This window comes from Aythya fuligula, chromosome 7, assembly GCF_009819795.1.
Source record: "Aythya fuligula isolate bAytFul2 chromosome 7, bAytFul2.pri, whole genome shotgun sequence".
Taxonomy (NCBI): domain Eukaryota; kingdom Metazoa; phylum Chordata; class Aves; order Anseriformes; family Anatidae; genus Aythya; species Aythya fuligula.
This window is the reverse complement of record NC_045565.1, coordinates 9,244,861-9,259,127: the sequence shown is the minus strand read 5'-3', so window position 1 is coordinate 9,259,127 and position 14,267 is coordinate 9,244,861. Positions and strand designations below refer to the sequence as shown.

At 37.1% G+C, this 14,267-nt stretch overlaps 1 protein-coding gene across 6 annotated transcripts in view; it reads right to left on the bottom strand.

The window, feature by feature from the left end:
• Window positions 1-14,267, bottom strand: part of LDB3 (LIM domain binding 3) — a 120,246-nt gene that overhangs the window by 58,926 nt on the left and 47,053 nt on the right. For 4 of the 6 annotated variants that reach the window (XM_032191386.1, XM_032191388.1, XM_032191389.1 and 1 more), the window contains exons 4-5: window positions 11,023-11,098; window positions 2,786-3,192 (exon numbers count right to left, since the gene is read on the bottom strand). In XM_032191386.1, the coding sequence (XP_032047277.1) occupies window positions 2,786-3,192; window positions 11,023-11,098 (483 nt within the window). The remainder of the gene's footprint in view (window positions 1-2,785; window positions 3,193-11,022; window positions 11,099-14,267) is intronic. The other 2 variants (XM_032191390.1, XM_032191391.1) reach the window with 1 other exon arrangement.

Below are 14,267 nucleotides of genomic sequence, written 5' to 3'. Positions count from 1 at the left end.
TTAAGTCTAAATACGGACATGTATGAAACACACAACTTACTGCTCACAGAGGTCACACAGTAAGAAGCCAGTAACCCAAGCCACCTGGCACATACACACGGGGCAGGTATTTACTGCCCTTGACCTACAACGTGAAAAATAACTTACGCTGGAATGAAAAAGAACCACATGTTAGAAGCTATGAGTCACTCTTCATATTTTTTAACACTCCCCTTTCCAGAGCTTTCAGCACATAAAGTTCCACACTTTTAACAAGCCACCTCTGTCTTTTCCACCCTGGCTCAGGATGATAAAATCTTTATGTAAGAGTGTATCAGGGAAACACGTGCTTTGTTATTCTTCAAAGGTCAAGGAAATAGTCTCAAAATTAATATTAGTTTAATGACGGGATTTTCCAAAGGGTTTAGCTAAGCCTCTGACAGCAATTCACACAATTAAGCTTAAAAGATTTGGTGAAAACAACACCAAACTGAAATACAAAATACATATTTAGATCTACCCCCAAACCTGAATTTTCTTGGAGATTTTACTATACTGGTAAGTGGATGTTCACAAATGATTAATAACTTCAAGTTTTGAAGCTCCATAATTTAATAATCTTTGTCTCATCCAAAACAACAAAGTCCAAAGCTGATTTTGTGGGTCTTACAGTGCTTTCCCTGTGTGCTTCTTCATATATGAGATCAAGACTATCATGGATGATACAAAGTTCCAAGACAGCTGCACATTCCATGTTACTATCTGCAAAGCAGTAAGAAAGATGCCTCTCACTTCATGGACAACACTCCAGTGGGAGTGGGAATGAAATTTTTTTTTTTTTTTTTTTGCATGTAAACAGAGAATCAGAGTGCTCTAAAGCTCAGAGGAATTACTTGAGAAGACACAGGTACTTAGTAGCTCTTGGCTCTTCCATCTTTTCAGTTTGCTCCTGAGCTGCAGGATAAAGGCTGATTTAACAGAACATTTAGATAATTTTTCATATATTTTCTTCTTTGTTCATTATTCCTGTTTAAAATACGGACTGTTTATCGCTGCTACGGACATTACAGGCAGTTAGTCAGCGAATTGACTCAAATATTGCGCAAACTCAGAAAAAAATCTCACATGGTTGTTCCAAGGTAGAACCTTCCTTTGTTATTCAGTGTATCGCCACGGGTGGGCACTAACAGAGAACTTTAATTATATTTGGCTGTGAATGCACACATAAAAAGGAGACAAAGTGTGGAAAAGCAGCAAAGTAAAGAAAGTGAAATGTTTTCTGCAGCTACACTTTTCTACCCCAATAGTCACAGCCATTATATTATTATGTAGCCCCATTGCAACGCTCTCTGGCATAAAAAATGTGGTTCACATTGACTCCAGTGAGTGGTAAATGCAGCTGTGTTGTAATTGTAGTAATAGAGAAATACTCAGAATGCTGAGCCATCCAAAATACAGCCCCTTCACACTCACCCTTGCAGATGTTAAGAACATATGTGAAGATAGTGGGAGAAAGACAGTGAGATATACTCTCAGGAAACTTTGTATATTGAAGTAAGACAAGAATTAGTTGTCCTGAAAAAAAAACGTAAATGAGGAAAGGAGCATTTTGAGGTTTATTTTGCTGATCTTGCTTATTACTTTAAGTTATTTTTCTTTAAACATGAAAGGCCTTTCTAAATTATTCAGTATGAGAAAAGAGTATAGGATTTCTTCAGATAAGTTAATTAAGATTGGAAATGCTGACTGCTCAAGAGAGTTGTGATGAATTATCTAAACTGCATGAATCATCTAAAGCATGTGTATATGATTTTTTATAGGAATTAAATATCCTTTGCAACAATTTAAAACCCTTAGTTTTACTCTTAGAAAGAGCTTCTGCAATCAGATATAAAGTACTTGAAAATGTGCATTTATTATCACACCTTGAATGGACTGTCTGATTTTTTTCCTCATGTAACCATGAGGAAACACAAGTCCCTAGTGTTGAAATGACACATTTTCCCATATTCACAAGAAGAAACGTCTCTCCATTTTTAAACAAACACAAATAAACAAATTTGAGATTTGCTTGCACATTAATATATCAAGGCAGAAAAAGTGGGAAAACTTGTTTAACATTGATCTTTCTCATGTACTGTAGCCCAAGTTGCTTACTTTACACACTTACCTATAAAACAGACTGCAATACGCTAACACACTGAAAACCTTGACAGTGTGAGATCCAAGGCAGCATCTGGAGATTATACCTTCTTAACATACAAGTTAAGAACAAAGCTCTGAGATCAGATATGAGACAGATGATGTTAAAACCAGAGGATTCAGCGAATTGAGATTTTGACTCATTTTGCATAGGAAAGCCAATACATTAAGAAATTAATAGACACTGCAGTACAGTAGGATGTCAGATGCTGGTCAAAGCAATTTCTCTTTTATAGCAGCTTCTATAATGGCTGGTATGGATACTAGGCTCTATAAGACTGCATGCATTAGTTTAAAATAGAAAATGCCAAAACTCTGAGGTGATTACAGTTACTTCAGTCATAGTGTTCTTCCTCATGCTCTGGTGATTATTGCCAATCCATATTACAATTCAGATACCAAAGACCAAGAGTTATTCTGCAACTGTACTGCGTATATATTGTGGGGGGTACTATGCAATTTAAAGATTATTCCAGACCTTAACGACAAATACAAGACAAATGTGCAATAGGGTAGGTACTAGTACATTCATTTTTTAGCAAAATCATACTTGAATATTATCATGAACTTATTTAAATATTAAATATTTTACCATGTTACCTACCCTCTAGGAAGTCCACCTTCTGAAGCCCTTCGTCTGAGACTTAATTTATGCATCTCAGCCATTTCCCTTAGAGTCTCTGCTGAGTAAAGGCCAATAGGGTTGTTATACTGCCTTGCAGGGCTCAGCTGGTGTACGGGACTATTGCCATCAGCCAAGGCAGGGCTTAGTTTTGAACCTAGATTACTCTTTGCAGGTGAAATGTCAGGAGTCACAGACTGAGAGGACATGGAAGATCTAACTGTGGTAGTCTTTAAGTAGGAAGAGCTATTTGAAAAGCTGATCTCTTGCTTGTTGAGGTAGCCTGAAAATGTTCCATTGGTTGCTAAAACACTACCCATAGGCCCAGTCGCCGTGTTAGTTAGAGGACTGAAGGTTGTTCTGTTGTCATTGATTTCCCAAGCAGGTTCCTGTAGTAGCAAACATGCAGGCCAAGAAGAGAAAAAAAGAAAAGAGCTATCATAGAACACATGCAAAAAAATAACACACCTGCAATTATTGCTTTTTAAACATATCAATAAACTCGCAATAAACAGATTAAGGGCCAAAGCATTCAACCTTTCAGGAAAGATTTTAAATGAAGAAGCTCACTGTTTCAAAATAAAGGTAGCAAAACATACTCAGGCATTTTTATTGCTTTTTAGTTCAAATTAACAAATGAAAGCTTATAATTAAAAAAGCATTTACTACTAGTCATCCTCATAGCAATAACTGCATACAAAGACAACACTGTCCATTAAGTTCTAGGATAATTAAGGAATCTTCGAAGATGTCTTGAGGTCAGAATTATTTGAAATAACATACAGACACAAGAATAGTTATTATCGTTATTATAAAAATACATCTTGTTATTATAAAAATACAATTATTCTATTTTTCATAAGTACACTTAAAGTTATTGAAGCCCACACATTGCATTGCTTTCACAGGCTCTCATTCATGCTAATTAGGCCATGCAGCACGGTTAGCAAATAGACCAACTGGACTCAAGAACAGGTATCTGCTCAATTGACAGAAATAGCCTATTCTGATAATTTCTGCATAATTCCCACTTGAAGGAATGTGTGCATGAGTATATAAATGAAGGTTGTATGATCCCACAGCTATGTCCCAGATAGTATTTCTAACTAGGGCAGCAGGATGCATTGTTTTAGTCAAAGTCACAGCTCTCCTGACAATAACTATACCCATAGAAGTATGGTGCTGTGCTGTGCTGGGGCTCAAATTAAAACCATACTTACAAGAACTCATCCTGGAAAAAGGCAGTATCATGCTTCATTTTCATAAATGATTTGCTATTAATGCAACTTAGTGAAACTAAAGTAAAAGGTACTATCAAAAAAGAAAAATACTGCTTTTCTAGCAACACAATATAGGAAAGAGCAATTGTCAAAAAACAAACAAACAAACAAAAGCTGAACATCAGTTAATAAATACAGCTCATTCTCTCAGTTTTGAGGAAGTTACATGTAAAAATTCTGTGCTCATGTTGGCTAAAACATCCTATCTCTGCTTCTGCCCTTCAGTTCAAGCTTGTTCTGGAGTAGCACTATCTAAGTCACTGGGACTGGAGGGCACTTAGCACTTCACAGGAAGCAGTGAGTACCCTTTGGGTTAAATCACCTTTTTTTCTTCCATCTACTGGCAGTGTGTGACTGCAGTTCTGTACTTTTTAGAAGGCTGCCTACCTGCAGTATAGACAATTTCATCAAAGAAGATACAAACTTCTCTTTCAGGTAGTCATTTTACACCTTTCCTATTGATTTTGTTATTTTTATTTATTTATTTATTTTAAATCCAAGATAAATTAGAATCTGAGAACATTCGTTATGGTTGGATATGGAAAAAAAAACAAACTCATTTTTTTGTTTTTTAAACTATTCTGCTTGTCAGCCTTTGTCCTGATAATACCTAACTCCGTGGTCTTTTTTTTTTTATTTGAGCAAATTTGTTTCCATACACGCACTATATTAATCTTTAAGCATGTCTGTTCAGCACTTCGGGCTTTCTACATGCAACGTCTTTGAAAATATTTTGGCAATTCTTTTTTTGGGAGGTTGCTTCACACAATGTGAATAATTAGCATAATCAATTATGAAACTGCCTAATCTACGGTATGGTGCAAAAATTTTGCATGTTTAAATAAGAGAAAAAAAAAATCAATCTACAGCTGAAGTACCCAACAAACTATTTGAATGCCTGGCAACTTATAGATCTCTCTGGAGCCCACAATATTGATTTATAGTTTTTCTCAGAAACTTAACATCCTGGCTTCAGCCTGATTCAGGCTACATGTGTCTTGCTAAAGAAGGAGGATCACTTTCCCCTCTCCCTCTGGACCTAGACACACTGCAGCTGCAGCTGGTACCCAGATACCTGCCCGCTCCCAGTTAAGAGGCCCACCAGTAACGCTGCCAGTAGGCTGCAGTCCAGTCTGGGGGACAGGAACAGGGGACACTGCTCTGCAGAAGGGATGGAGCTCACAACCTGCTTTCAGTGAAAGCCAGAACACCAGCAGGTGTAGGCGTGCAGGGACACTGTGCCTGGCACTGCTTTGATTGCCATATTTAACATCCTACATGCACTTCCCCCAGCCTTACAAGAATCACAGGCCCGAGAATAATTTGGCCTCTGATTTTCTGCTTCTGCTACTATTGGTTACCATTAACATCATTTACTGATTTTCATTTTAAGGATCACTACAAAGATAAATATTTTATATTCTCCTTGGGAATTTTTCTATATTACATATTTAAGATTAGGGGTTTAGGGAGTTTAGGGGAAAAATCAAGATAATATGACTTGACTAATTATAATTCATTGCAAAAAGCAAACAAACAAACAAAAAACCCAAGCCCGCCCAACAAAATTAAAGGAGGATAAAATTAATCATAGCATTAATACATTTAAGACATTTTGAATCAAACATGTAAGTCAGATAAAATGAACTGAGAACATTTTTTCATGGTAATAAACAGGAAGAGATTTTAGCTGGCAATAATAGCTGCCCAAGGCTTTTGAAATAAATAATCATATAAGTGTTTTTCAGACTATTCTGCTTTAAATAAATAAATAAATTTGAATTACGTACTTCAGCCATTATACCCTGATGTTGAAAAGGTCAACCAACCAACCTTAAGTGGCCTACAGCAAGTTTCCAAGTATCAATAAATAAGAAGAAAGCACAGATTCTCTCTAAAAATGTTTTTAAAAAGGGGCACATGCACAAGGATGTGTTCATAAATTAAGTCACCACTTGTGCAAATTAATTTTACTTGCTAGCAAAGGGGAAAAAATAAACATTAAAAGCAAAACAAAACAATATGGAGGCAATGAAGATGGAAAAGTATATAACAGAGCTATATTAGTTGGTAACCTTGAAAACTCTTTTATCTAAATTTACTGTGGGTTTCCTTTCTAAACCATGTAATAAAGGGATATGCAAAGACTACTAATTATACAGTATCAGTGTCAACTGCTAATGAGAGAAAAGCCCGACATTTCCTCAATCAAAATGAATTTTTGTAATTTTGTGTTATTGGACATTAACAGTAAGCAAAGGGAAAATTATAGGTCAGCCATAAGTAATGATGGTTGATGATTTTGCCAGGCTTTATGACGTGGACAAGCTTTGGTTTTACTCCTCAAACAATTTCCAGCTGGAGTACTAGCACACTAGTAGCCCAATAATAGAACTCCTAGGAGCCCAGCAGTGTCAGGTCAGCACTCTCCATTTTGCATTAATACTCATGGTAGTTTCAACATAGGTGTTTTCCCTTTATCTGGGGAGAAAGGAGTGCAACAGAAAGCTGCTGTTTAGTTTCTGCAGAAGAATTACTGCCCAATAATCAGCTCATTTAGCTCTTTCTTGTGGTGATTTACAAAGTATCTCTCATTCAGTTTATTTAGTTTATTCCTGGGATGATTTTTTGTTTTGTTTTGTTTTTTCCCCATTTCAGTTCAGTTGTAAAACGGATCAATGCAGCAAAAGGGTTTCTGAAAAGTGAAGGTCACATTTCTAATACTAAGCAGCAGTGTAGCCAGTGGCACGACGCCTCATGAAAATCAGCAACAGTAACAACCACTCTCTCTTGCTGCCCAGCTCTCTGGTCCCATTCCGTCTCAGCCTCTGTAGCTGGAAAAGCAAGCTAACATTTCCACTTGTGCCAGTCTGATGCTACTCTTCAGCCGACCAGAAGAGGAGGCTCTGACATTGAGCAATGGGCTTCTTTCCCTGAAGCAGGATGCTGTGATCTTGCAGCAAACCCTTACACTACGTGGGGACAACTGGGTGTTGATTCCCCAGTGTAATGTCAGTGACTAAGCTTAAAACTAGCAAATGCAGAGGAGTTTCAAACTTGTGGGATTACAAAGAAGCTGTGAATCAGCTCAATTTCCACTGTGCAATATTTTATTCTTTTCTTTATAAATATTTAATTTCTAAGAAAGGTAAATGCTCCTTCTTACATATAGGAAAAATGAGAAACAAATCTATATAGACAGATACTTTACCTTTTTTTGGGGGGTCTTCATTTGACAGACCAAGTTCTATTTGTCTGTTCCTATGACCATACGGCCTTTCATAAACTACTCCACCTTTTTGCACTTTTGGGGGAACAATTTTAAAACTCTCTGGTAATAGTAATGAACTTGACCTCCCAGCATGCCCAAGAAGAAGCTAAGTGTTACCTTAAGCTTTCCACAGGAAAGAAAATAGAGGCACAATGACATTGACTCCTCTCAAAGACACCCAATAAACAGCTTTTGGCTCAGCCTCTTCTTCCACTTTATGCTTTGCTGAAGAAGTCAATCATCTCTTCATCTATTTTCTCTTAGCCACACAGGTTTCCAATTTTGCCATGAAACAAGTCCTAAGCATTATGAGATCCTTAATGGGACTTTGAAGTAAGTGCGTTTGGTACTGTAGTTATATTATTAAAATTAAAGAGGCTGTGTTAATACCTTTACACAAAGGGGCAAGCATTAAAGATACGTGTTTAGCCTTCAAGCTTCAGCTCAAACATGTTGAACTGCACCGAGGTGAATCCTCACCTGTATTATGTCCCCCTGAACAGCTGCAAGAACTCACTGACTGTTGATGACTTAGTCTCAAGTCTGTGGATTCACGCATATTCTTGCTATTTGAATACTTCCAGCCTTAGTTATGCCCTCCTCCCAGCTATGCCTCATCTGTGCAAAATATCTGACCTCAACTCATCCTAAATCAAAATTGTTGCGAGTTTGACGTTAGAGAAGGAAATGGGTGAAAATGCAAATCAGTCAACCTCTTATTTCTAATAAGAGTTCTACAGCACTGCTGATGCCATACATATGGTTGCAGAACCTGTATCATCCATAACATGGATGAGCTCAAGATAGTAAGGAGAAAACGAATGTTACCTGTGGAACATAGACAAATTTCTATCATGCTGCAGAACTCAGGATTTTCTTAAACCTTCCTCACATCTTTTTAAAAGAAGAAATACATGCTTGAAAATTAGTGGAAGCTAGTCAGATCAGCAATAATGTGCAAAGGAATTCATGGCTTATACTAAGACACTGAACTTGCACATGCAGATTCTTTAGCTAACAGTGCCATGCCTTAACCTTGACCCAGAGAGAGGTAAGAAAAACTTCCCTTGATGTTCAAGGACAGCCCTATCATGAACCTTTTTTAAGGCAGTTTTTTTTGCTATTTTGGAAATGCAATTGAACTCATTTCATGTGAACCATCGGTCTAAACACTGTCAGGCAGTGATGTGGAGGAGACAGCTTCTTGCCTATGTGTCAAAGAATTCTTCATTTCTACAGTGATAACCGCTAATAGAAATAATAAAGGGACAAGCAGGGAACCTTGATTTTCAAGTATATTTACTTTAACATACCTTATTTCAACATCCCCATACAGCTCTTTTCAGGACTGAAGACTTTTTATTCTGGATTTTGAGACCTCTTTTCCAATGGTTCATTCCCTTCCAAACCACCCTCGGAGAAGTCTTTCACTTCCTGCACTGAGTATTACCTTGATTACTTTCTAACAGTTAAAATTACTGTTGTCTACCTCCGTTTTTCTGTTACTCAGATACGTGCCTTAGCCCAAGAAGACGTAAATCTGGCTTTCACAATTCCTGTTTTTATATCTGGTCAGGAGTTTCTGTACTCCAAAACAAATGTCACTCCTCCTGGCCTGCTACTAGTGCCCCACTGCAGCACTCCACTGCTGCCTGTTCCCCTAGGCCAAAGACCCTACCCAAAAAAAAATGTCTGAATACTGTTAAGAAACCTGTTCCTCACCATACCTTCATTTACATGCTACCTTCTCCCACAGACAGGTCCCTGTAAATCTTTTTTCCAGCTGCAACTACTGCCTGTAGCCCATTCAGAATAGGCTACCTTCAACATGCCCTATAAACCTTTCCTAAGCACCGACACAGAATGCTCAAGTGCAAGGCAACAAACTTTTTCAAAAGGACCAAGCCCTTTGATTCTCATATCGCTCTGAAAGATTAAAATAGAAAATGTGAAGTGACCTTTTATTTTATATCTTTTATGTCAAAAGCATTTTTAGGACTTTTAAAAAACTACAGTGTGTGAAGTTAACTCCTCTACAGGGTAGTTAGTTACAGGAGAAAATAGTTTTGTGTGGTGAACAGCTTTGAATGTCTATAGCAGTAATTTGAAAATTAACATCTGCCAGGGAAGAAGCGCACCTAGTATAGAGTATTTCTACAGGCTTTTATGTACCTGTGGTGGACGGAAGTAGTCGGATCTGCCATACCTGCACAGGTGTGATTTAGGGTCTCAAATGATAGTTGTCAGTCTTGTGTTGGTGAATGTCTCTGAAGAGAGAGGTGTACTTGCTGCCTTGAATACTAACAGCATTCTGTGTAGTTCTTAAGGAAAATAAGTACTCTCTCCCTCTTCCTGCACTTATTACTTTGCTGGTGCAGTGCAACACCAGTCCAACTAAAAGAATGATCCTTTTTCTTCTAGGAATTTATGTTTGGTGACTTACAATAACTTTCTCCCAGAGTGTATTTACAAAATCACAACTTAAGCAGAAACAACTCTGAGGAAGATAAATCGTTGATTTCTTTTTCCCTTCCCAAAAAGTTTACAAGATCCGGAGTGAAATAACATTACTTCTGTCTCAACTAACAAATAGCCATTCAGGTTCATTTCAAACTTGGCAAAATAAAGTTGAATCAAATTATTCTCCCCAAGTTCATTCTCTGCTAGTTTGAATGTGTCTGCAGCAGTTAACATGGACGATGTTTACCTTAGGAGCTCTGAATTTGGAAAGCATGGCATTTATTAATTTTTTTTTTTTTTTTTTAAATAAAAATTATCTATGGAAATCAGAACTGCTAAGAACTGAAGATCACCTAATACCCCATGTATTTTAATTTTATGTGTTTCTTAGTTATGTTATAAGGTTGGGATGAAACTGCCACTTACAGAATGGGTAAAATTACAGCAATGGAGATTTTACCTCCTCTCCATTTATCTAATTAAATGTATCAGCAATACAAACATCCTCCCCAGAGCTTTAGCCTAAGGATCTTTCAGGCGCCCTTACTTCTCAGTGCCTCCAAAACATAGATGATGAGTTGCCAGGTACAGTCAATGAATGATGTTTGTTCTAATACGGAAATTTAAATTATGGAAGATAACAAACTTTGACAACAGAAACCAAGCCATCCATTTCCTCTGCCACTTGCTGTTATTCATTAAATTGACCTACCTTCTCTTTTATTTCAATGTTTATTTAATAATGCAACAAGAATACAATATGTAAGTCCTCAAATGCCCTAACAGGTCCCCTTACCACATCACTGACTTTTCAGTTGTAGTCAGGATTTAGTTACACCGAGACACAGTCTAATGGGCTTTTCCTGAAGAATAAACAAAAATAAATGTATATTTTGAGAACTTTTGGTAGTTTCTCGCAGCCTAGATGAAAGCAAAATCAAGAAGACAACAGATTCCAGCTGCTCGACTAGACCAGATTTCATCAGAGGATAGCTAGATGCTTTAGTTCTGCTAATCAGAAAATATCAAAGTACAAATTCACAAGTACACTGCATTATAGGCAGTTTTGCTACCTGTGCATTCATTCCATGTTTACTTATCTGGGAGGGGCAAAATCTATTTTCTGTAGTAGGTTTACCTTTACCCATTTACCTTTACTATGGTAGATAAAAATGTTAACTTTGGATGAGTAGAAATGTGTCACATACCTTCTGGTGGGGAATTACAGCTCTGGGAGAGTCAATTTTGGGTGCTGTGGTTGAAACTGGCACTGGACGTTTAGATCTGGGGATCAAAAAAAAAAATTAATCTCCTAATTTTTGGATAAAATTTTACATTTCATGCAAAAACGTTGCTTCAATCTGGAGTGAAAGCTAGGCAAAGCTTAGATTTTTTCTACAGATCACACTGCTTTTTCTACATTCTCATTTGCAAAAGTCGTGGATGTGAGAAATAAAGTTTGATATATTTTCTCTGAATGACAAAAAACAAGCAGTTACAGAAGCAGCCTCTGACTTGGAAGATCATCCGTTTTCCACTACCTTGTGACGAACTGAATTTTTATAGATGCCAATCAGCCACAAGACATAACTTCAGGTTTGGACAATGCTCTGCAAAATGGGACTTGGAGGAGTCTTACAATGCAAAAACTAAACTTTGATTCTAAGGCATCTCAAGATCAAGTCCTCAAGAGATTATTAAATACCTCAAGCTATGTAGCAATTAGCATACTTCAAACTCCTGTGCAGGGAGAAACATGAGCTTTGTATTGGAGAACACATAGTTTCAACAGGAGTAGATCACTAGCTAGTTAACTGCACTCCAAATGCCCACCTTTCCCCTGTGTATGATAAATATACATACACGATCATTTAAGAAAACAGATAATCCTTATTAAAATGATTGCAAAACACACTATTCGCCCTTTTATTGAAACATTACAAAGACAGACAATAAAGCACAGTGACAAATGTTAACTGAAGTACTTTGGGATGATCAGCTAAGTGAAGACCTATTTGTGGAGCTTTTGTGAGAACCTGTGTAGCACTGAATAAACCTCTGAAATCCTCCCAGAAAACATGGGATCACAAGAGAAAAAGAAATGAAAAACGTACAAATAATCAAAGGAATTGGTATTACACAACTGCTACCCTATTGCCAACCAACAGATCAGTATGCCTGGAATTCTTGTCGATAAAGTTACATTTCCAAATTAGGATAGAGGAACAAAAATGAAATTAATATACTTAAAAGCACACAAAACTGTTACTCAGGCAGAACTGATTAAGACAATTGGAACTGCTCACTTTAAAGAGGAAATGAGTAAGGGAAGACATTACAGGGGTGTAGAAAATAGTGAATGATAGAAAAAGGGGAATAAAGCTGTGCTCCTGGACATTAAGTGAAATTGAAAAGACAACACATGTACAATTGATAAAGGCAAACATTGCTTCCTAAAGTACTTGACTAACCTGAGGTGAAACTCATTGTTACAAGACAACATTGAGACAATGAGAATAGTAGGATGTCACAATGGGTTAGTCAGATAAACTTAACAAAAACTGCAGAAGATGCTTTAGGTTCAGTAAAAATTAGTAGCCACCCAGTAGTTGGCCTGTTAGTAACAGACCAACAGCGGGAGACATTCCATGCTAGGTTCACTCCTGCCTTACAGAGGGCTATATTGCACTTTGCTCTGAAATACCTAGCAGTGGCACCTATCAGAGAAAGAGAACTGAGCTAGATAAAAGCTGGGCTTATCTAGTGTGGCAATTCCCGCATTAATACCTATCTTCATGTTGAGCTGTGTATATGGCTTTAGCTGACATACATAAAATACCCATATAAGCAGAAACAAACAAACCAATCAACGCTAGGAAAAATGAGCTAATAATCCATTCAGAAACCGGAAAATTTCTTTATACAAGATATGGAAATTATGCTAGTTTTGAGAGTTGAAGTCAAAGACAATATCCTAATCTGAAAATGAACAATCTGAGGAGATAATGAAAACTGGTATTTTGGTAACCAAAAGGCAATTAACCTATGAAATTCACTGGCATGCTGTATTCCTGAAACGGCACTAATGCTGATATTCATGGTATTCACAGTTGGACTATATCATTGTGTACTTCCTAAAAAATTAATTATATGAGAAATATATACCTTCAAGTTCCAAGAACAGCTAACCACTAACTGCCTAGAACAAACTTTCCTCAGGCACGTTACTAACTAATTTTCCTTCAGGAGTGATGCTCCACCCTTCCTCCAACCATTTCAGCTTAAAAATAGAAAAAATAAATCATATTTATGTGACATGCACACTTACCATGAAAGAGCCGAATCAGAGAATGGAAAAAATATACATGTATCTATCAGCTGCAGCCCAGAACAAAGAGTTGCTGAAAACTGACAGCAACAATTTATGGATAGGCAAAGATTTAGGGGGAGATTCTGATCCTACTTCCATTGCTGTCATTTCTCAGTAAACCCAGGTATTTCTGTGAAGTTGTTGACGGGGACCCGGGCACAATCAAAACCAGAGCCGGGCAGAGCAGACACTAAGTGTCCTTTCTGCTTTGTCCAGTGATTATGAATTTCAGTGCTAAAGTTGCTCAGCAATTTAAAAATTTTTTGTCACTTAGAGTGACATAGCAAACATACACTGCATGTTTGATGCCTAACTGAAAAATATTTGTATTGCAGCAAAGGGATTTATTTACCAGACTACTCCATCACTTCTGTGGTTTATTGTCTATTTTTCTCAGTCATTGCCTGACCACAGAAGATGTTAAAAAGTTGTATGTCTTTCAGATATTACTGATAATGTACCTCTATCATTCACAGTGCTATCTGCCTAGGATTTACATTTCACACTGACTTAGAGATTTCAAGACTTTACTTGAAATCAAGGAGGTTCCTACATCTCTTCGCCCTGGATGTTTGTAGCTGTGATATTTAAAAACAGAATGATGAGGCTTGCTGGATTTAAGCACAGGTTTTCACCAGTGAAACGGGCAGAAGAGGTGAAATCAATTTGTGGAATGAGAAACATATGAACTTGTAAAGTGATTGTTTACATAGGAGCTATTATTCCTGAGAAAAGCATCTGCAAATTCAGGACATTTTTTTCTTCCCCCTTTTGCTAGATGAATCTAATCCTGCAGCAACACTTCTAACTTACAGTTTTGCTTTCCAGGTCATGATGGTGCTGCTGTACAAAAGCAAACCTAGGTTTACATTTTAATCCACTGATTGCAAAATTATTTTATTCCAAACACTCAGGGAATGTACTTGCTTAGCAGGGCTGTGAGGAGGATGAAAGTCCAAATTTCACAAATGATTGTGATAGTTACAGATCTGATGTTGAAATGTTCAATAAAGAGAGTTTTATTCCAGTCAAAGCAAATAATTTAACTTCAACTTTCATACATTCTGTTCTATATTTTCAAAG